Source organism: Alosa pseudoharengus, unplaced genomic scaffold (assembly GCF_046254945.1).
Source record: "Alosa pseudoharengus isolate Yale_2024_CS ecotype anadromous, Long Island Sound unplaced genomic scaffold, YU_APseudo_1.1 YU_APseudo_1.1_scf_8, whole genome shotgun sequence".
NCBI classification, from domain to species: Eukaryota; Metazoa; Chordata; class Actinopteri; order Clupeiformes; family Clupeidae; genus Alosa; species Alosa pseudoharengus.
In genome coordinates, this window is record NW_027468870.1 from 2,270,334 (window position 1) to 2,292,833 (window position 22,500).

Genomic DNA, 22,500 nt, shown 5'->3' on the forward strand with positions numbered 1-22,500 from the left:
CTTTCTGTCTGAGTAATAAGAGAAGGAAGCTTTGAAAGTCACATCCTCTCTGCCTCTCTGTCTGCCCCTCCGCCCCGCCCCCTCTCCCAGTGATCACCGAGCTGGACGGGCTGGCGAAGGGCCAGCAGGACTGTCGTGATGGTGGTGGCGCCCACGTGCGGCACGTGCAGGAGCGGGCGAAGGAGGCAGTGGGCTTCCTGGAGAAGAGCTTCGAGGCCCGAGAGCCCTGCCTGCGCGCCCTCACCAGCCGTGGGAACCAGCTCGACTCCATCGCCCTCCGCAGTGAGGACATCTCCGGACAGAAGGTGTGTGTTTGTGTGTTTGTCTGTGTGTGTGTGTGTGGCTGCTTTTTCAAGATTGAACGTGTTTTATGTAGGGCTGTCAGCATTTACATGTTAATTGCGATGCCAAGCATAGTATGTTTTGTTTTTTTTGATTGCATGCTGCGAACTATTTTTTATTTTGCACCGTCATTTGTTCTGTTATCAACTTTGTCTTTGTCTTTGGCTGCTACTATTTTGACCCTTTAATGCACCATTTCTTGTCCTCAAACTGCCACAGACACTTCCCAGTAGGCTTCTGCATGGTCATCCTCCTGTAGTCATGGCCATAATAAACAACAACGCAGTTCTGAATGGCGCGTTTTACTTAAAAAAATCTAAATTATAAAAAAAATCCTGTTCGGCTGAATGGCGCGTTTTAGGCTTACTTAAAAACACTAGTCAACTGAACTGAACATGGGTAATGGAGATCTGGACGAGGCTGTTTGGGCGCGCATTTCTGCCGAATAGGATGCCCGATGAGTGCCTAAAAAACGTTGCAATATGGCCGCCGAGTGGAGGGACTTGCCTAAAAGGACTTTGTTATAACTTCACCATACAGAACATACATATTTAACCTAAAAACAATGGCTATATCATTGGTAGACCTACATTTAGGCTACATATAGCCTAGGCATATCCACTCGGACAGAGCGACAGAAAAGGCTATCTGTTTTCTCAGCCGACAGTCTTTTGACATGTCCTGCAACATTGAGGCTACATAAATAGGTTAATAACAGTGTGTTTGCTTGTAATCGTTGGATAATAACAGCGTGTTTGCTTGTAAGCGTCGGTTGATAACAGCGTGTTTGCTTGTAAGCGTTGGATAATAACAGCGTGTTTGCTTCAAAGCGTTGGATAATAACAGCGTGTTTGCTTGTAAGCGTTGTATAATAACAGCGTGTTAGTAGTGCCTGTCATGTGTTCAGGGCACTATTGTTGCGTTGGATAATAACGGCATGTTTGCTTGTAAGCGTTGGATAATAACGGCATGTTTGCTTGTAAGCGTTGGATAATAACGGCATGTTTGCTTGTAAGCGTTGGATAATAACGGCGTGTTTGCTTGTAAGCGTTGTTATAACAGCGTGTTTGTGCCCGTCATGTGTTCAGGGCACTAATGTTGCGTTGGATAATAACGGTGTGTTTGCTTGTAAGCGTTGGATAATAACGGTGTGTTTGCTTGTAAGCGTTGGATAATAACGGTGTGTTTGCTTGTAAGCGTTGGATAATAACGATGTGTTTGTGCCCGTCATGTGTTCAGGGCACTAATGACGACGTGATCCTCAGCTGCTGCCTGCACTACTGTAAGGACAAGCCCAAGGACCTTGTGCCCTCTCAGCAAGGTGAGTTATCACCTCACACACTCACGTGCCATTATCACCTCACACACTCTTGTGCCCATTATCACCTCACACACTCACATTATCACCTCACCTCACACACTCACATTATCACCTCACACACTCACATTATCACCTCACACACTCACATGCCCATTATCACCTCACACACTCACATTATCACCTCACACACTCACATGCCCATTATCACCTCACACACTCACATTATCACCTCACACACTCACATTATCACCTCACACACTCACATGCCCATTATCACCTCACACACTCACATTATCACCTCACACACTCACATTATCACCTCACACACTCACATGCCCATTATCACCTCACACACTCACATGCCCATTATCACCTCACACACTCACATGCACATTATCACCTCACACACTCACATTATCACCTCACACACTCACATTATCACCTCACACACTCACATGCCCATTATCACCTCACACACTCACATTATCACCTCACACACTCACATTATCACCTCACACACTCACATGCCCATTATCTCCTCACACACTCACATTATCACCTCACAGACTTACGTACCAGCAACTAAAGTTGCTGTATATTCCGACAATAATAGTTATTACTTATTTTCAACAACTTTCTCTCTCTCTGTCTTTCTTTCTCTCTCTCTCTCTTTCTCTCTCTCTTTGTCTCTCTCTCTCTCTCTTTTTATCTCTCTTTCTCTCTCTCTCAGATGGGAAGGTGCGGCTGCGTAGGGAGGTGGTTCTTCTGACGGACGACAGGAACTTGCGTGTGAAGGCGCTGACTCGGAACGTGCCGGTGCGCGACATCCCCGCGTTCCTGCGCTGGGCGAAAGTGGGCTGAAGGCGACGCGTCTCGACGTGCACCGGGAGACCACACTCGACTCGACTCGACATCCACACCACCACGTGGAGAGAGAGCGACGAATGAACAACCTCACAGAGCAGCGAGAAGGAGGGAGAGAGAGAGAGATGGGAAGAGAAGAAGAGGGAGAATGCATTTGGGAGACTGAACTTCACAGGGAAAAAAGAAGCTTTGAAAGGCAGATGAATTTATTAAAGGAGGAAAAGTTAGGAGCTCTTCTCTTTCCCACCTGTGTGTTGCCAGAGGAATGAATGAATGGAGGGAGAGAGGAATGAGAGAGAGAGAGGAATGAGAGAGGGAGAGGGGGAGAGAGAGAGAGAGAGGGAGGGAGTGATGCTTGCTTGCCAGAGGAGTTGAGGGGAGGTTGCTGATGAGGCTGTGTAGTGGGCTCTAGGCCACCAGCCACCTGCAAGAAGAACTCTTTAGCTGTTTCAGAGAGTGTGTGTGTGTGTGTGTGTGTGTGTGTGTGTGTGTGTGTGTGTGTTCGTGTTCTATGAACATGTGATTGATAGGATCTGTCGTGTGTGTGTGTTTAGACCTCTGCTTACATAGGCTAGTTTATGCAGGTGTGCGCGTCTGTACCAGAGGACTCCACTAGGGGGAGCTCTGAGAGCAGCTCTGCGCGGCGGCTCAGACCACAGCCTGGGGCTTCCTATGGACCCTTGAGGAAGGGGCTGGGGGGGGCAACCCTCACAAAGGCCCCCCCACGCCATGTTTGGGCTATGGCCAGGGACACGGCACTGGGGGGTGGACGCCTTGGCCAGCACCCACCGACCCCACCCCACCCCACCCACCCCAGGGCCAACACAGCTCTGGCTTCTGTTCACATGTAGTTGCGTTCAAACTGCACCTTGTTTTAAGGGGTATATGGTATCTTGTGTTCAGGGGTATCTGGTTGAACTCTTCTGTGGTTAGATGTGCCTAACTGACGGAGTAAACATGACCTTTTGTTTGTTTGTTTGTTTGTTGTTTTGGGGCACGTTTGCTGTTGCCCACTTGTTCTGGTTCCGCTGTTTGAGCAGCAGTTCTGGTTCCACTGAGGTTCCGCTGTTTGAGCAGTTGTGTTCTTGTTCTGGTTCCACTGAGGTTCCGCTGTTTGAGCAGTTGTGTTCTTGTTCTGGTTCCACTGAGGTTCTGCTGTTTGAGCAGTTGTGTTCTTTTCCTTCTTCATTTGCAGCATGTAGAGTAATTGTTTTTGTTGTTTATGTTAGAAGTGGTGTTTTGAGCTTTGTGGTTGATTTGTGGCACAAATATTCTTCTTTTCTTCTTTCATTTGTGGTGTTTTTCTTTGACGGGTCCATTTTTGTAAAGGCCTTTTGTCTAATTTGCAGGTTTAAGGGAGGTCAAGATCTTCATTTACAGTCATCTTCAGACCTAATACACCTTAACTGGTCACATGAACTGTTCTCACCAGTCTTTGTTAACTTCACAAGTTGGTGAACAAGTCTAATCTCTAATCTCTAGATATTGTGTGGTGCCCTGTGTGTGTGTGTATGTATATGTATGCATTTGTCATTTAAAAATGGCTCACATAGTTTACAACACAAGTCAACAGTCTTGATATGATTCTATTATGTGCAGTTGGCTTCTGAGTAGAATTCCTTTGGGAACGTGTACATACCACCTGAAATTGACCATGAAGTTGTCAAACGCAGTACCTATCAGTCCAAAACTCAGCTGATTTAATGTCTTGCTACGGAATCTATCAATAATCAATATATATATATATATATATATATGTATGTATGTATGTATGATTGATGTCTCTGTAGTGCTATGCTTGGTTAAATGGCATTGGACTTGGTTTGTTTAAATATAAAATCTGTCTGAAGAGGAATCTGGATTTTGTTGAGAACAATGGATAAAAAAAAAAGTGATTGAAAAGATGGCTTTCTTATAAACAAAGTGATTGAAAATAATAAACCTGAAATATACGCATATATTTGTACCACACATCTTGCTGCTGTCACCACTGGTTTAGGCACAACAATGTGTGACTTGTTATAGCAACACAAGTGTGTGACGTGTTCACATTACATTTATAGTCCTATCTACCACCAACCTGTAGCACAGCAGCCATTTTGTGGCAGAACCTTCACCACACACACCAAAGTTGGAGACTCAATCTATTAGCCAATTACAGTTGGGAAGTGGCTAGTGGGGATGAACCATGTAGATCATTGCGTAGCACTGTGAATTCTAATAGCTCCACCAACGCAGTCTCTTTGTGCCAGCAGCTGGCCGGATGCCCCGTCTCTGTGGAGAGACTGAAGCCAAAGTCCTTTTAGGCAAGCCCCTCCACTTGGCAGCCATATACCAACGTTCTATGGGCACTCATCGGGCACAGTCTTTGGGTCGAACTGCGCGTGCGCAAGGCTTCACGACACCAATCTTGCTCCAGCGGCGAGATCACAACACATGATTGGCACGATGTCTTCACATGTCGACGTTTTGCCGAGGAAGGGGTGGGATATGTGTAGACAACGGCCATATTGCTTCTTGCAATGGAACTTCATTCAAAAGTGAAAGCAGACGGTTGATCATCTGTGTTCTAAAGAATGTTTGATTCAAGTTCAGCGTGTGTTGCGAACTGTTTCTCAGCAAGAGGCACAACGAAACTAACAAATAAATGTAAAGAGACCTATCGCTTAGTTTTGTTTTGGCAAGTAGCTGTGTAATAAGCGGGATAATGTATAGAACGCCGATCATTATTGCAAAAATAAAAAAAGTACTATCAGGGCGAAGCAAGACCCCTGCACTGTATGTATTATGGTTAATACATGCTTTTGATTTTCTTTAATTTGCATATAACACTGTCCTGCGGTTTATAGACAATGTGGCTAATACACAGAAAGTTACTGTACGTCAGGTCAGTCCTAGGAGTGGAGATGGCCCTTGCATTCTCTTCTGCTATAGTGGTGACAAATAGATCAATAATGTCAAACTGCCATATTTATCAAGTAATAGTTGCAAATCAGTGGTGAAACTACAAAGGCCCAATTCCACTGCCACAACCAGGTGTGACTATATTAGAACTGTGCCATAGACGACTGATGAACACACCAGACTGAAAACAGCTCGTCATTTATTAGTGCATTTTACATCCCATGGATGTGTCTAATCTACAAAATACAAACATGAACTCTATTAGACATGAAAAACCTGTGCAAACACTTTAGATATCAGAACATGTGTAGAAATATATTTAAACTAAAACTGGCCCGCAAGTAAGAAAACACAAGAGAGCAAATACCTTACATGCAGAACATACGAGTAGTATTAAATAATCATTTGTAGCCATAGAAATCAAATGTACAGTAAAATAGTCCATGATACCAACAGCTGCTTGGTATTCCAGTTACACAAAATGGTACGTTATTAATGCGTAATGAGATCCTTCTTGCTGATTATTTTTTTGGCATAAATCCTTTGTCTTTCATATCTAGCATCTACCTGTCCATGTGGTCATTCATGGGATCTACACCCAGTCACTACATCTGCTGCAGCAGCCATCCAATGGGAAAGCTGGGATGTTGATCACCCAGAGAGTAACCACCTGAACACTCTCCAGTCAACATGTTTTCCCCAAATCATCCAGACTTCACAGCACAGATGTGGCATTTCCATTTGAGTTCATTATTACATCATCAAATGGAACCTTCAGTTGGCAACATTCTAATTATGTGTGTGTGCTCCTCATCGTATCGAGAATGGAAGTGGATCTGCCTACCCTGCTGTCTGGTGTATTTCTGACCAGAGCGTCCACAGATGTAGCCTATCCCGCTCCACCACTGCTAGACCTACTCAACTCTTTAGCCCTGTATAGAAGCTCCATTTCAGAGCACTGGAGCAGGGGGATGCCATGCTAAACAAGGTTACTAAGTTCTTGTTGAGATCAGGGCTCCTGATCAGCTTCTCAAGCGTTACTCATCACGGTGACCTGACACACCCAACTCAGATCTTGCTTTGTATGACGTACCCCGTTTGTCTGGTCTACAATTCTAGGTGATTATAATGAGCACTAGAACAGTGTGGTCTGCTGGTGGAAGTAGAATCTTCGTATCAGTTGGCATGGCAACGTCACTCCTGGCAGAGTGTGGTCAAGCTGCACAGATACAGACAGCGGCTGTTATGCTACAGGCTAACGCTAGTGAGAGACTGTTATGCTACAGGCTAATGCCAGTTAGAGACTGGAGAACTTTGGGTGCTGATGACCACTTTGGCATTGGATGCGGCAAGTTTTCACTTTTTTCAGGTTTAGCAAACAGTCCCTTAACCAGCCAAACCTACATAAATCACAAAGGGCTGGGTAAACTTAAAGTGATTTTTACAGCCATTCAGCAGTTATCACCAAATCACGCTGCCTACAGTTATTACTAGATTAGATGCTATAACTCAGGAGCAGTTTCCAGCTGGAATATGATATGATATAACTCCTTAATAAAAGCCATTAGTGAAGAGAATATAACTGAATTCTGCTGCACTTTAAAAAAAGATACTTTACGTGGCAGTCCGCTGCGTGTTCTGTAACGTTTCAGACGACAGCACTGGAGTCCGTATAGAAAAGCCACACGATGAATTGGAATGCAGTTGGATTAATACTTGGTAATCCAGTTAACTTTGTACAAAACAAAACGTACCCTCAGTATCAAAAGAAAAGACAATCCCAGATTAAAATGTAAACAATGCTTTCAGTCTACATCCAAGCATCAGCTCCCTTTTCAGATTAAAACAAAACATGTTAATACAAAAGGTCTGTATATATAAATAACAAGTTACATTTAAATACAACTTAAAACATAAAAAAAGAATACTCAATTCACAAACACTCAAGTGTTTGAACACACCATATGGCATTTAAAGCACTGAGCCGTGTGTGTGTGTGTGTGTGTGTATTTACCTAAGCTTTGCCCCGTGGGTCGGATGTGGTTTTAGTACAAATCTGGGGACATGCTAAGTTTGTAGTGGGCAATGGCAGGACCCACGATTCCACAGGGGTTACCTCAACAAAAGTGCTACAACAAACGTCCTACCACGGCATGCTGAAGAATTTCAACTACCATCACCACTGGACTTTCACAAATAACTACTTTAGTCATACTACACACCCACATCTGTTGCAGTGAGGACACCCTGTGGGGAAAGAGAGAAGTGTTTCTCTGGAGTAAACACAAAACATCCCCTCTCAGCTCCATAGAGTTCCTGTGTGCACTCTACACAAACACGTAACCAAGGGCAACAAGAACAAACAAACAAAGCAACCGCTCCAAACCACACTGGGCAACAACAACAACAAGGACAACTGTGCAATGTGATGGACAACACCGGACCAAACACAAGCACTTCTGAAGGAAAGGCACTGAGCAGGCGGCAGGAACCTGAAGAGAAGGGGGAGGAAGTATCAAGGATGAGCTGCGAAATGTTAATGAGTCACTACAGCATACAACCTGCAGACCAACAAAAACCCAGAGATGCAGAACAGGACTAGATGTGGCATAGGAACATCATCATGAGATGCAGAACAGGACTAGATGTGGCGTAGGAACATCATATGCAGAACAGGACTAGATGTGGCGTAGAAACATCATCATGGGAAAAGCTGAGATGCAGCAGGTGGAGAAGCATGGGAACCAGGAGAACAGAGAAGGCCCTTGGGCTAAACTGCAGAGCTCAGAGTAGGCAGCTCCACAACCACATGTTAGCATAGCCACATGTTAGCATTAGCCTCCCACTGCAGAGCTCAGAGTAGGCAGCTCCACAACCACATGTTAGCATTAGCCTCCCATTGGGCACCAGGTGTGTGCAGAGCACCCATAATCAAACACTTGGGGAACGCTTCACAGCAGAAAAAATGGTTCATAGTCACTATGATATATTCCAATATCTCAAGCGGTTAGTATGCAGTATGCCCACCTCTAATAGCAGGTAGCATATACTAGCAGGCTAATAGCAGGTAGCATACTAGCAGGCAGGTAGCATATACTAGCAGGCTAATAGCAGGTAGTATACTAGCAGGCACTAGCAGATCTGTCCAGATGACTGAACTACTCCAAAACTATTCCCCAGAAGGCTGAACTACTGACACCATATAAACTCTTTTCCATTTGGATGACAAACAGGTCAGAGAGGATTCATGGGGAGAAAAATATCCCCACAGCACTGGCCTGCCCACAGACACAAACAAACAAAGAAATCAGCAACAAAAGAAAGACAGATGTTGAGGGCGAGTTAATGTACAGCTAAAGTGCGAGTAAACACCATGAGACGTCTCCATCTCTAGAGGCTCATGAGCTTAAACACCATGAGACATCTCCATCTCTAGAGGCTCATGAGCTTCTCACCACTCTGAGCGTGATGGCCAGAAGCAGAACACAGCAGCACATCTGGGTCTGACTGCAGAGGCCCCTGATCCAGCACATCTGGGTCTGACTGCAGAGGCCTCTGATCCAGCACATCTGGGTCTGACTGCAGAGGCCTCTGATCCAGCACATCTGGGTCTGACTGCAGAGGCCTCTGATCCAGCACATCTGGGTCTGACTGCAGAGGCCTCTGATCCAGCACATCTGGGGCTCACCAGATGGAGATCTGGTTCTGATGGATGGAGACCAGGTAGGACAGAGGTCTGTTCCAGACTTATTTACACCTGGATGAGATAAGGCCCATTAACTGTGTTCTTAACTGTCTGTTCCAGACTTGGCTATGATCTAGGAAAGCCAATGGTGTGAATAAACTGGGCTGCCTGCTTTTACGGCTGAACATCCTGGGATATAACTGTGTACTCCAGACGCAGCTCAGGCACCGGAACAGCAGCGGGCTGTGGGCCAGAACTGGGCCGCCATGGCCTGGTCTCAACCCGGCGGGTCTGTATCACTACAGCAGGTCTCCACTCACCGTGGGGCTCCTCAGAAGCCCAGCCGCTGATGCCAATGACCCTGCTGGGCAGCTCAGTTAAGGGCTTAAACCACAACATGGCAGCATATCAATGACGATTTAGCTGCTAAACTGAGACAGCCACAGATTCTACAACCAACCGATGTAGATCTGCAAACATCTGGGGCCACATCAGGGCCACATCAGAGCCAGGTGTGCAGACAAATTCAGCAAATATTTGAGCACAGTTTCTTTGAACTCTTTTTTGTACATTCAAAATGACTACGCTCTTCGTAGTGAGATGAACACAAACTGAAAAATGTTCACAAAATGTTGCCCTTGTTTGCACACTTCTGATCTACAGAGCAGGTGTACAGGAAGGGAGGGAAAGAGAGAGAGAGAGAGAGAGAGAGAGACGCTCAGGGGGGCAGTACAGAGGTGTTTGTGGGCGATAGTAACCCATAGTAACCCAGGCTTGTGCAAATCCACCACACTTGTTTTGGCTTGAGAGCTCAAACCTGTCCCAGAGTTGATTAATAAAGACCATTATCAATAAATAAACTAATCACATGCTCCAATTGTCTGTCTTTGGTTAGTAACAAAGACTAATATTGACAAATCTTTAGTTTGTGAGTGCGTATGTGTGTGTGTGTGTGTGTGTGTGAGTGTGAGTGTGAGTGAGAGTGTGAGTGTAATGTGAGCAGATGGTGAGGCTCTGAAGGCTGATAAAAATTAAAGGGGGGGGGGGGGTATCCATGGCGATGAGGAGACATTTCTTAACAGTCATTCAAAGTGAAGGTTTCCATGGAAATGTAGCTGACCTTAAGGCATTGAGAGAGAGAATATGTGTGTGCGTGCATGTGTGCGTGTGTGCGTAAAAACGTCTCCTCTCCGGGTTTTGACCACCAAACAGAGTGTATGGCTCCATCCCTTCCTGTAGAGAGACAGAGAAACATGTCACTCAAGCACCACTGGGATCCTGCCGCTCTCAACTACAACCCACATCGGAACAAGTTGGGACGTTAAAATGCACATAAAAACACAATGTGATCATATACAAGTCTCACACAATGTGATCATATACAAGTCTCACACAATGTGATCATATACAAGTCTCGCAAACACAATGTGATCATATACAAGTCTCACACAATGTGATCATATACAAGTCTCACACAATGTGATCATATACAAGTCTCACACAATGTGATCATATACAAGTCTCACACAATGTGATCATATACAAGTCTCACACAATGTGATCATATTCAAGTCTCACACAATGTGATCATATACAAGTCTCACACAATGTGATCATATACAAGTCTCGCAAACACAATGTGATCATATACAAGTCTCGCAAACACAATGTGATCATATACAAGTCTCGCACACAATGTGATCATATACAAGTCTCGCAAACACATATTTAGCTGCAAAAAGGACATAGACAACATCGAATGTTGAAAATGAACATTTGGACTTTTTCATGGAAAATAATATGTTATATTTAACATATCTGCTCCCGCAATATTCTGTCCCGCTCCCGCATTAATGTGTCATTTTTAGTCCCGCTCCCGCCCGCATCTGTAACATGATGTCCCGCTCCCGCCAGCTAAAGCCCGCATGCAGGGATAGCCTATTCAGTTTTTCTTTCTGTCTCACGAAAGGAGCACACACACCTGAGAAAGACTCCAGATGTCAGTTTCTTGGTTCTGAATGTAGGCTAACAACTGAAGTAGGCCTAGTCTGGTGCCCTCTTCCTCTGTCATGCTTTCGATTGACAAATTGAACCCACGTAAACGACAATATAGGCTATAGGCCTGCTATCCATCAGTTATGCTTAAACCCCGTTATTTAATGCTGCCTAACAGAACATCCAGCTGAACTATAGTTATGAACACTACTTTAATCATTTCCATATTTAATTTTACGCACATGTTTAATTTGCGGGAGTGCAGTGAATCATCGGTTTGTCCCGCACCCGCAAACGCACCTCTCTCATCCCGCCCGCTCCCGCAAAGAGCTTTCAAAAGTTGTCCCGCGCCGCACTCTTTTGCGTCGGGACCCGCGGGTCTACCGCAGGAGTGCAGACCTCTAATATATGTCATATATATCATTTTGAATTTGTTCAAGTTCATTGTGATGTACACTGTGCACATAGACAATGGTTATCAGAGGTTTTCCTAAGCCCATACAGTGATTTCCTTTACAGAAACAGGTCTGGTTTGGATGCAGTGCCATCTGAGGTCCAAAAGACCACGGCCATTCAATATTGTTTTTCAGCTCTATCCCTTGTTTGCAAAGATTTCTCTGGATTCTCTGAATTATATTTTATGTAGATGATGAACCCCGCAAATACTTCACAATTTCATGTTAAAGGAGAATTCCGGTGTGATATTGACCTAAAGTGTGTTGAAACATGATACCGAGTGTGAACGTATGTCTCATAGCCCATCTCGGCTTGTCCCCTGCACTCCAAAAACTGGCGCTAGTTAGCCGATGCTACCAACAGCTTTTTCAATGGTGGTGCTTCGGCATCGGGCTAGCCATGCAAATAAATCACTGTTTTACACCATTTACGAGGCTCAATGTATCTCCACACTTCATTGGTAGACTTCCGAGGGCCCTGACATTTAAAACGAGACATTGAGAACTTTGAAAAAGCACTGGTAGTTTACTTACAAGACGATTTATACAGACAGTATCTTCACGAAGTTTAGCGTTTGCAGCCATCTTGAATTTAGTCACGATAAGTCGAGCGACGAGTAAGAATGAACAGGTATGATAAGGGATCAGATTCCAAAAATAATTCCGTGGAAATGCATGGATTCCAGTTGCTGCTACTGGAAGAAACTGGAATCCATGCATTTCCACGGAATTATTTCGGCTAGCCCGATGTCGAAGCACCACCATTGAAAAACCTGTTGGTAGCATCGGCTAACTAGCGCCAGATTTTAGAGTGCAGGGGACAAGCCGAGATGGGCTATGAGACATACGTTCACACTCGGTATCATGTTTCAACACACTTTAGGTCAATATCACACCGGAATTCTCCTTTAAAGGTTGTATCAGTGGCCCAAGCTGTGGTGCAACTGGCTGGGGCACCTGCACCGTACGCCGGCGACCCGGGTTCGATTCCCGCCCCCGTGGTCCTTTCCGGATCCCACCCCTGCTCTCTCTCCCATTCACTTCCTGTCATTCTTCACTGTCCTATCAAATTAAAGGCATAAAAAGCCCCCCCCCCCCAAAAAAAGGTTGTATCAGCGATTGCAGGCCCAAAAAAGGCCCAAACATAAATGATGACATTCATCTAATCTTTCCTAACGATCCGCTAGCTGCCCGCCCCATAAGCAGGCTGTCAAGGCAGCCTGGACTGAGATCTGCACACAAAAACAAATGCTATCACCAAGTGTTGCCAACCACTCAAAGGCAAAATAAAGTGTTCAAACCAATAACCGACGAGATGCGCGTTCAGGAGAGTTTCAATTGCACGAGAAGGATGGGAAGGGAGTAGCGAGCTAGCTCTCTGTTTTGTTTGAACATCAACAGAAGTGACGTTACCCCGCCATCGCTGATACAACCTTTAAGAAACATTAAAATTACATTGTTTCATCATTTGTGCACACAGGTTTACACAGAGTGATAAATATCCCTACATCTTTACTTGTAAGAAACCCTGCCTCTCTGGGATGCTCTTTTTCATACCCAATCGTGTTGCCAGTTACCCTAATTAGTTGTGAAACACTCCTCCTTTTGTTTTCTCTATCATTACACAACTTTTCCAGCAATTTGTTACCTCCGTCCCAACTTTTTTGAAGCATGTTGCTGGTATAAAAGGACATTTGATGTTGTCTGTGTCCTTTTTGCAACTAATTTTTCTGATTTGGGGTTGTAAATTATATCACACAACTCCTCTCAATAGGACACACACAGACACACACACACACACACACACAAACACAAACACACACACACACACAAACACACACCTCACCTGACTAGGACTCATTCTCCACTGTGACAGTTACTGTGGGTCCCCCATCTGCAAGAACAACATAAAATTAGCTCATCTTTGAGGTTCGTCCTGTGTGTGTGTCCTGTGTGTGTCCCTCCTGTGTGTGTGTCCTGTTTGTGTGTGTGTGTCCTGTTTGTGTGTCCCTCCTGTGTGTGTGTCCCTCCTGTGTGTGTGTCCTGTTTGTGTGTCCCTCCTGTGTGTGTGTCCTGTTTGTGTGTGTGTGTCCTGTGTGTGTCCCTCCTGTGTGTGTGTCCTGTTTGTGTGTCCCTCCTGTGTGTTCCTTACCCTCAGTCCTGTGGCCCTCGTCCAGTAGATGGTTGTGTGAGTTTGTCACGCTCTCTCCATCTAAAGCACTGCAGCGGAACACACAGAGGTCAGAGGGTTAGTTCACATGCACACACACACACATGCGCACACACACACACACGCACACGCGCACGCGCACACACACGACACACACGTCCTCGCGGAACACACAGAGGTCAGAGGGTCAGCTCACACACACACGAACACACACACGTCCTTGCACACGAACACACTGGACAAGCTAGTGTGTAGGTGATGCATATGGATGCATATGAAGTCATGTTCCTTCCATGCTTGAAACAATATGCATTTACTGCATGGACATACTGGGGGAGGATGAACATATATGCATTGCATTTGTAAGCATTTCTTAGCAAAGTCCGTCCCTTCAGGGCGGAACAAGACCGGTTCGCCCTGTCGGGACTTATTTTCCCAGTAATGACCGGCGTTCTATACATTATCCCTTACTTATTGACAGAATGTAGGACTTGACTAATATCCTCCTCTGTGTGTAATTCTGAATGCTTGATGTTCTCTGTGGAATGTAATTTGTGTTCCAGTTCTACATTGTTACATTATATAGTGTTCTAGAGTGTTCCAGTTCTACATTGCTACAGTATATAGTGTTCTAGAGTGTTCCAGTTCTACATTGCTACAGTACAGTATTTAGTGTTCTAGAGTGTTCCAGTTCTACATTGTTGCAGTATAGTGTTCTAGAGTGTTTGAGGCTGGTGTTACCATTTGGAGTTGGGCTGGTCCCCAATCAGCTGTTCTGGGTCTATGTTGACCAGGCGGGTGGGGAACGTGTGGCCATCACCCAAACTGGACCAAGAACCGAGGAGGGACAGACATAAACAACATTATTCTACTCAACATTTATGCTTGATATACTGGAACAACATTGTGTTGGCAATATTGTAATAACTGAACTGTTGGCTTCATTAATACATCAGAAAAACATAAACTATTCTGTTCTGCATATTCTGTATTCTATATCATTTGCGTTTGCTTCTTTGTACTAAACATATCAAAAACATACAGTTCATGCAATTGATTTGACACAGTGGAGTAGAAGCTCCTCCCTCACCTGGTGTAGATGGGGAGGAGCCAATATCTCTTCTGGTCCCCAAACACCTCGGCCACGTTCTTCCTGAAGCCCAGAGTGAAGCCACTCTTATCAGCACCGTTCCTGAACATGGGGGCCCTGAACGCTTCTGAGGAGGAGGGAGAGAGAGGGAGAGATGGAGAGAGGGAGAGAGAGGGAGGGAGAGAGAGAGGGAGGGACAGGCAGGGGGAAAGAGAGGGAGAGGGGGAGGAAGAGAAAGGGAGGGAGAGAGAGACAGGGAGAGGTAGAGAATTAACATTTACATCCACCGGAGCAAATCTCAGAGATTCTTTATCCTTGATTGAAATTCATTTACACCTCCAGTATGCAACAGATAGACATGCGAGTGTGTGTGCGTGCTTGTGAGAGTGTGTGTGTGTGTGCACACGTGTGTGCGTGTATGAGTGCATGTGTGAGTGCGTTTGTGTGAGTGTGTGTGTTTGTGTGTGTGTGTGTGTGTGTGCGAGTGTGTGTGTGAGTGAGTGCATGTGTGTGTGTGTGTGTGTGTGTGTGTGTGTGTGTGTGCGTGCGTGCGTGCGTGCGTACCTATGGTGGTGCGGTTCTTTGCCACCAGCCAGAGGTGGTATGTGAAGAGAGACAAGATGCTGATGAAGAACATGGTGGCCACGAAGAACAGGAACAGCACGTGGAACTTGGCATGAGTGTCAGGGAGCTGATTCTGAGAGAACGAGAGAGAGAGAGAGAGGGGGGGGGGGGGAGAGAAGGAGGGAGGAGGGGGTGAAGACAGAGTGAGAGGAGGCAGGGGGAGAGATGAGAAAACACACACACACCATGTCACACACACACCACACACAGCATGTCACACACACACCACACACAGCATGTCACACACACACACCACACACAGCATGTCACACACACACCACACACAGCATGTCACGTCCACGCCCACTGGTCTCTGCTGCTGTGCCCACACTAACGCTCACTCCCCTCTGCCACCTGCACCAGCTGGTAGTGCCACCCAGCACTGAGCCTTATACAACTACATTTCCCATCAGGCCAGTGGTCACCCTTATACAACTACATTTCCCATCAGGCCAGTGGTCACCCTTATACAACTACATTTCCCATCAGGCCAGTGGTCACCCTTATAGAACTACATTTCCCATCAGGCCAGTGGTCAGTGATGGCTGGATGTGAGAAACAGTGGACTCTAGAATGCTGGCGCTACAGCAGCTGACTGCTGTCTAAATTCTCAAGAAGCATGCAGACACACACACACACATACAAACAGAGATGCAGACATAACACACACACGCACACACACACACACACACTAGCTGGGGGGGGTTTACCTGAGGACAGTTTTCTGCAGCTCTCCGTCGGCAAAGCTTAAGACAGTGTTAGAGACAAAGACGTGTTAAAGCAACAGTGGAGGAGTAATGTTACACACAGAGCGGCGAAAGCATGCATACACACACACACACACACACACACACACACGCGCATACGCATACACACACACACACACACACACACACATACGCACACGCATACGCATACACACACACACACACACACACACACACACACACACACACACGCATACGCATACACACACACACATACGCACACACGCACACGCACGCATACGCATACACACACACACACACGCGCGCACACACACACACACACACACACGCACACACACACACACACATACGCACACGCGCACACGCACGCATACACACACACACACGCGCGCACACGCATACACACACACACACACACACGCGCGCACACACACACACACACACATACACACACACACACACATACGCACACGCGCACACGCACGCATACGCATACACACACACACACACACACACACACACACACACACACACACGCGCACACGCACACGCACGCACACGCGCACACACAAACTCGCGCATGCACACGCAAACACAGAGGCATACATACTCTGAACTAGACCATGATTATCCTAAAGTATGATTAACAAACACATTTACTGCACATACACTCACAGAAATATCCTACACACACGGCCACACACACACACACACACAGAGGAATATTCCATAGGTTTCCAAAGTGTGCAGGGAAGTACTAACGAACAAACAGCTCAAACTCTTCACTTCAGTTAGTCTCACTGCCACAGACAACTCCATTCACCCTGCGCTTTAAACCGTTACCGCGGAGACCAACACAACAACAACAACAACAACAAGGACTTCCTAATCCCATTAGCAGGAGTTAGATGGTCCACACACACTGGCCCACGTCCACTCCCATTCACATGCCAACACTCCTCATGGGACAGCATCACGATGCCCAGCACATCAGACAAGTGTGCTCTTTCAGCCGTGTCCTTTCACAGTTCAGCAGGACTATCTCCTCCTCTCTGAGTAGTTATCAAAATCAGAAAATGCCCATAAAACTGCTGCTGATCCAGAAGTGAAGAGCTGAAGGTTGTTTATCTGCACACTGGAGAACTACAGGGTAACTACAAGCACCACACAGTGAGAACTTGCCCCCCCAAACCCAACCAGGAGAACTACAGGGTAACTACAACCACCACACAGTGAGAACCAGGATAACTACAGGGTACCTACAACCACCACACAGTGAGAACCTGGAGAACTATAGGGTAACTACAAGCACCACAAAGTGAGAACTTGCCCCCCGAAACTCAACCAGGAGAACTTCAGGGTAACTACAACCACCACACAGTGACAACCTGCCCTGTCCAAACCCAACCAGGAGAACTAGCTTTACACCCCTAATGACTATTGATTTATCTTGTATCTTTCATCTACTTGTTTGTTTATCTATTGCTTTGCATTGCACAGTCATTGGCATCAGGTGACTAAGCATTCCACTACATATTGTACTTTATATAGTTGTTTGTGACAAATAATATTTCATTTTTAGATTACAGATGATTGAAAAGATTAAGGAATTTGATTATATATTTTCTCAGATGAGAGTTTGGAGATTGCTAAGCTATGACATCACCACTCTGTCTGGACACCTTGGCCTGCAGATGAGGAATATTCCGGGTCAGAAAGCACTCCAGTCAAAAAACAGAGAGAGAGAGAGAGAGAGAGAGAGAGAGAGAGAAGGAGAGAGTGAGAGTGAGAGAGAGACTCGGTTAAACATTGGACCAATACCTCTGCTTGACATGAGAGCAAACACACTCACAAAAATGCGGTTACATGCGGTCAGGCACACTCACACTCACACACTCACACACTCAGACACTCAGACACTCACACACACACACTAGCAGGTGAAAGACTGACAGTGGGAAAGAGTAAGACAGATCGAGAGTGTACGTGCGTGTGTGTGTGTGTGTGTGTGTATGTGTGTATGTGTGTATGTGTGTATGTATGTATGTATGTATGTATGTATGTGTACGCGTGTGTGTGTGTGTGTGTGTATGTATGCATGTACAAGGATACAAGGAAGTTTATTGTCACATGCATATAGTTACTGGATGTAAGAAATGCAGTGAAATTATGTCTGGTGTCAGCCTGTTTGTGCATTTATGTAGTAGAAGAGGGGTTTAGTAGATTAAGTGGCAAGGGCTGCATAAGAAAGGTGGGGGAGGATTGGGGGGGGGCACCAACAAGGAGCACCCAAGAGCAACAGGGGCAAGGAAAAACTCCCTTACCAAGGAAGAAACCTTGGGCAGATCCACGGCTCAAGGGGCTAACCCAACTGCCAAGGGTCTTGGTGTGTGTGTTGGGGGGATGACAGGGGAGATGGGATAGTGTGCTGTGTATGTGAGGAGAGGGCAGTGTGCAATATGTGTGTTGGAGAAGCTTCCTCATGAGACAATGTGCTGTGTATTGGGGGGGGGGGGGGGGGGGGCAGTGTACTGCAAGTAGTAGTAGTAGTAGCAAGCAGAGTACTGTATGTATGATGTATGTGAGTGATGACAGTGAAGATGTGTGTGTGGGCGGGAGGGGAGTGGAGCAGTGACTGTGTGTGTGTGTGTGTAGTGTGTGTGTGGGTAGGTGGGGGCAGTGTGCTGTAAGTATGTAGAGGATGTGTGTTGGAGAAGATCCTGAAGACAATGTGCTGTGTATGTAGGGAGGGGGGTGGGCAGTGTGCAGCAAGTATGTAGAGGAGGCTTACTGTAGCAAGCAGTGTGCTGTATGTATGTGAGGTGATGACCGTGATGATGTAAGGGCTAGTCCACACGTACGAAACCGATCTTTTTTCCCTCCGTCTTCCCTGAAACCGCATCAAGAATATTTGCGTCCAAACGGATCCATCTCAACACGACTCAACACGTTACTTCATACCCCAGGCCTATAGGTGGCACTGTTTCTTTACAGAAATTGACCAAAATTTGCGCTTTACAAACAGACAGAATAGGCTACGACCAAATGGCTAGTGCAAGGAAACCAGAATTGTTTGTGTGGACTGATGGTGAACTGTCAACTGTAGTCAACTGTAAAACTAATAAACTTTATTTTACGGTTTGTGAAGGGTGCAGTCCCGTCCTTTATTTGGCTAATGCAGGTAGGCCTACTAATCACCTTTACTTTCTTTGGTTGTAGGATAGTCCGTGATTCACATTAGTTTTGGCTATCACCGCAATTAGGCTACTAAACGCAAGGCTTACCCAAGTTCTAGGCTATTCTGTCGCCACATTTATACTATTGCTATAAAATCTTCGTTAGTAACAGTCAATACTTTTGCCTGCATCAAATCGCGCATTCGCATTCAGTGTGCTACCATCGGCTTAACGTGAGTTCTAAGCGTCTTTGTATGCTTATCTGATTTCACTCGACTGTGAATGCATGTATATATGTTGTAAGACATGTAAAATAAATTAATGACACTGGCACTACGCACAAATTAATGTAGCCTAAACTTACACCGCACTTTCCTAATAACTTAAGTTCTCTCGCGTCACTGACAGTAGCTAGAATGCATAAAAAAAACACCGGGAAAAACAGTGTTCAGTCCACCAAGTCATAAGCTATCGGCGCTGCGCAGCACCAGTTATGATATTTATCTTACGGGCAGTGCGTTTACAGGATTCGTTTGGACGCTCGGCCAAGACGAAGCAAAACCTCTGCGTTTAAAGGAGAAGTTCGGTGTGAAATTGACCTTAGCTGTACTGAAAGATGTTGCCGAGTACTCACATGTGTCCAATAGGCACCTTCGCTCACCCCCTAGCATTCCAAATTACGCCGTTTTTAGCCGAGTAGCTGTGGGGGCATAGCGTAGCCTATGCAACTAAATCGCTATTTTTACACCATTAAAAAGGTTCCAAGTAACTCCACACTGCATTGGTAGACTTCTGAGGGTCTTGGAACCTTTTTAATTGTGTAAAAATAGCGATTTAGCTGCATAGGCTACGCTATGCCCCCCACAGCTACTTGGCTAAAAACGGCGTAATTCGGAATGCTAGGGGGTGAGCGAAGGTGCCTATTGGACACATGTAAGTACTCGGCAACATCTTTCAGTACAGCTAAGGTCAATTTCACACCAAACTTCTCCTTTAACCTAAAAAGCGTCTCCGTGTGGACTTAAGTTATTAGGAAAGTGCGGTGTAAGTTTAGGCTACATTAATTTGTGCGTAGTGCCAGTGTCATTCATTTATTTTACATGTCTTACAACATATATACATGCATTCACAGCCGAGTGAAATCAGATATAAGCATACAAAGACGCTTAGAACTCACGTTAAGCCGATGGTAGCACACGCGAATGCGCGATTTGATGCAGGCAAAAGTATTGACTGTTAACGAAGGTTTTATAGCAATAGTATAAATGTGGCGACAGAATAGCCTAGAACTTGGGTAAGCCTTGCGTTTAGTAGCCTAATTGCGGTGATAGCCAAAACTAATGTGAATCACGGACTATCCTACAACCAAAGAAAGTAAAGGTGATTAGTAGGCCTACCTGCATTAGCCAAATAATGGACGGGACTGCACCCTTCACAAACCGTAAAATAAAGTTTATTAGTTTTACAGTTGACTACAGTTGACAGTTCACCATCAGTCCACACAAACAATTCTGGTTTCCTTGCACTAGCCATTTGGTCGTAGCCTATTCTGTCTGTTTGTAAAGCGCATAAAGCGCAAGTTTTGGTCAATTTCTGTAAAGAAACAGTGCCACCTATAGGCCTGGGGTATGAAGTAACGTGTTGAGTCGTGTTGAGATGGATCCGTTTGGACGCAAATATTCTTGATGCGGTTTCAGGGAAGACGGAGGAAAAAAAGATCGGTTTCGTACGTGTGGACAGGGCCTAAGTGTGTGTGTTTTTTGTGTGTGTGATGGGGGTGGGGGGGCAGAAAGACTAGGCAATCAAGGACATGGGTAGATAGATGGAGGAGAAATCAAAAATAATAAATAAAAAGTTCTATGGAGATGTGCAAAAGTTGGAGAAAGTCAGATATGTAAATAAAAGGTCTGTAGCATAGGGAGAGGGATGTAAAAGTGCTAAAAGTCTTGTAGGTGTGTGTGTGTGTGTGTGCGGGGGGGGGTCATGAGTGCTGAGGAGTGAATGAGTGCAAAGTCAGTATAGTGTGAGTTCAGAGTTGGGAAATGTTTGAGAGTGTGAATGTGATGCGCGCACGTGTGTGTGTGTGTACTTACTGTCCAGAACTTGATAAAGTACTGCAGCACGGTCCCGGCGATGAACAGACAGTAGATCATGGAGTAACCCAGGAACAGCACAAAGAACTTGTAGTTGGAGAAGCCCACGCAGTTATTCACCCTATAGAACACACACACACACACACACACACACGCACACAGAGAGAGAGAGAAGCCCACACAGTTATTCACCCTGGAGAACACACACACACACACACACGGAGAGAGAAGCCCACGCAGTTATTCACCCTGGAGATCTCACACACACACACACACACACACATGAGCCTATATAGCAGAGCTAATGATGCTTCCCTGAATGTCCCCATCTTCCCCGCGTGTTGTGTGCAGTTTGCACTTCCCCAGAGGCCTCTGGGGTACAGCAGGTAGCAGGGGGGTGTGACTTGGTCCACGCTGATCCCCCCCCCTCCTCTGCCTCTATTGCCCTGCTGACCCCCCCCCCCCTCTGCCTCTATTGCCCTGCTGATCCCCCCCCCCCTCCTCTGCCTCTATTGCCCTGCTGATCCCCCCCCCTCCTCTGCCTCTATTGCCCTGCTGACCCCCCCCCCCCCCATCCTCTGGTCCTGAGGCAGAGGGTAGAGTTGTCTTATAAAAGCATTACTAAAAGACAGTGCGTTGCATGTGGATCACTTGGACACGATAATAACTCGCTCTCTTTTGCCACTGTCCTGGGGTAGAGGAGCTGTGACCCGATTGGCTCGCAGAGGAGCTGTGACCCGATAGGCTCCCTGTCTGATGTTTGTTTGTTTTATCTTATATCCCAGCAACAAACATCACAATAGTGGGGTGTGGCCTCCATCCTCCACTAACCACAATGCAGAGTGATGGAGGGGGGGGGGGGGGGGGCAGATGACCTCTGCTACACCCACACACACAGACACACACACACACCCACACACCCACACACATGCAGAAAGCCACAGCCACACACCACAGACCGTATCCCCAGAAGAGCTACTCTAAAGCTCAGCTCTCAGAGATGGACATGTGATGGCTAGTGGTGCTGTGTGTGTGTGTGTGTGTGTGTGTGTG

General features: G+C 46.0%; 2 protein-coding genes across 4 annotated transcripts in view; one reads left to right on the plus strand and one right to left on the minus strand.

Moving 5' to 3' along the window:
* Positions 1-4,485, plus strand: part of smg6 (SMG6 nonsense mediated mRNA decay factor) — a 42,877-nt gene extending 38,392 nt beyond the window's left edge. For all 3 annotated transcript variants that reach the window (XM_076275159.1, XM_076275160.1, XM_076275161.1), the window contains 3 exons: positions 91-305; positions 1,582-1,663; positions 2,394-4,485. In XM_076275159.1, the coding sequence (XP_076131274.1) occupies positions 91-305; positions 1,582-1,663; positions 2,394-2,524 (428 nt within the window). In that variant the 3' untranslated portion in view covers positions 2,525-4,485. The remainder of the gene's footprint in view (positions 1-90; positions 306-1,581; positions 1,664-2,393) is intronic.
* A 5,789-nt stretch (positions 4,486-10,274) lies between these two features.
* The window catches only part of zdhhc20a (zDHHC palmitoyltransferase 20a), a 44,313-nt gene continuing 32,087 nt past the window's right edge, over positions 10,275-22,500 (minus strand). Inside the window, exons 7-13 of the mRNA XM_076274215.1 lie at positions 21,448-21,568; positions 15,391-15,523; positions 14,827-14,953; positions 14,478-14,561; positions 13,719-13,786; positions 13,413-13,460; positions 10,275-10,349 (exon numbers count right to left, since the gene is read on the minus strand). Coding sequence (XP_076130330.1) covers positions 13,417-13,460; positions 13,719-13,786; positions 14,478-14,561; positions 14,827-14,953; positions 15,391-15,523; positions 21,448-21,568 — 577 coding nt within the window. The 3' untranslated portion in view covers positions 10,275-10,349; positions 13,413-13,416. The remainder of the gene's footprint in view (positions 10,350-13,412; positions 13,461-13,718; positions 13,787-14,477; positions 14,562-14,826; positions 14,954-15,390; positions 15,524-21,447; positions 21,569-22,500) is intronic.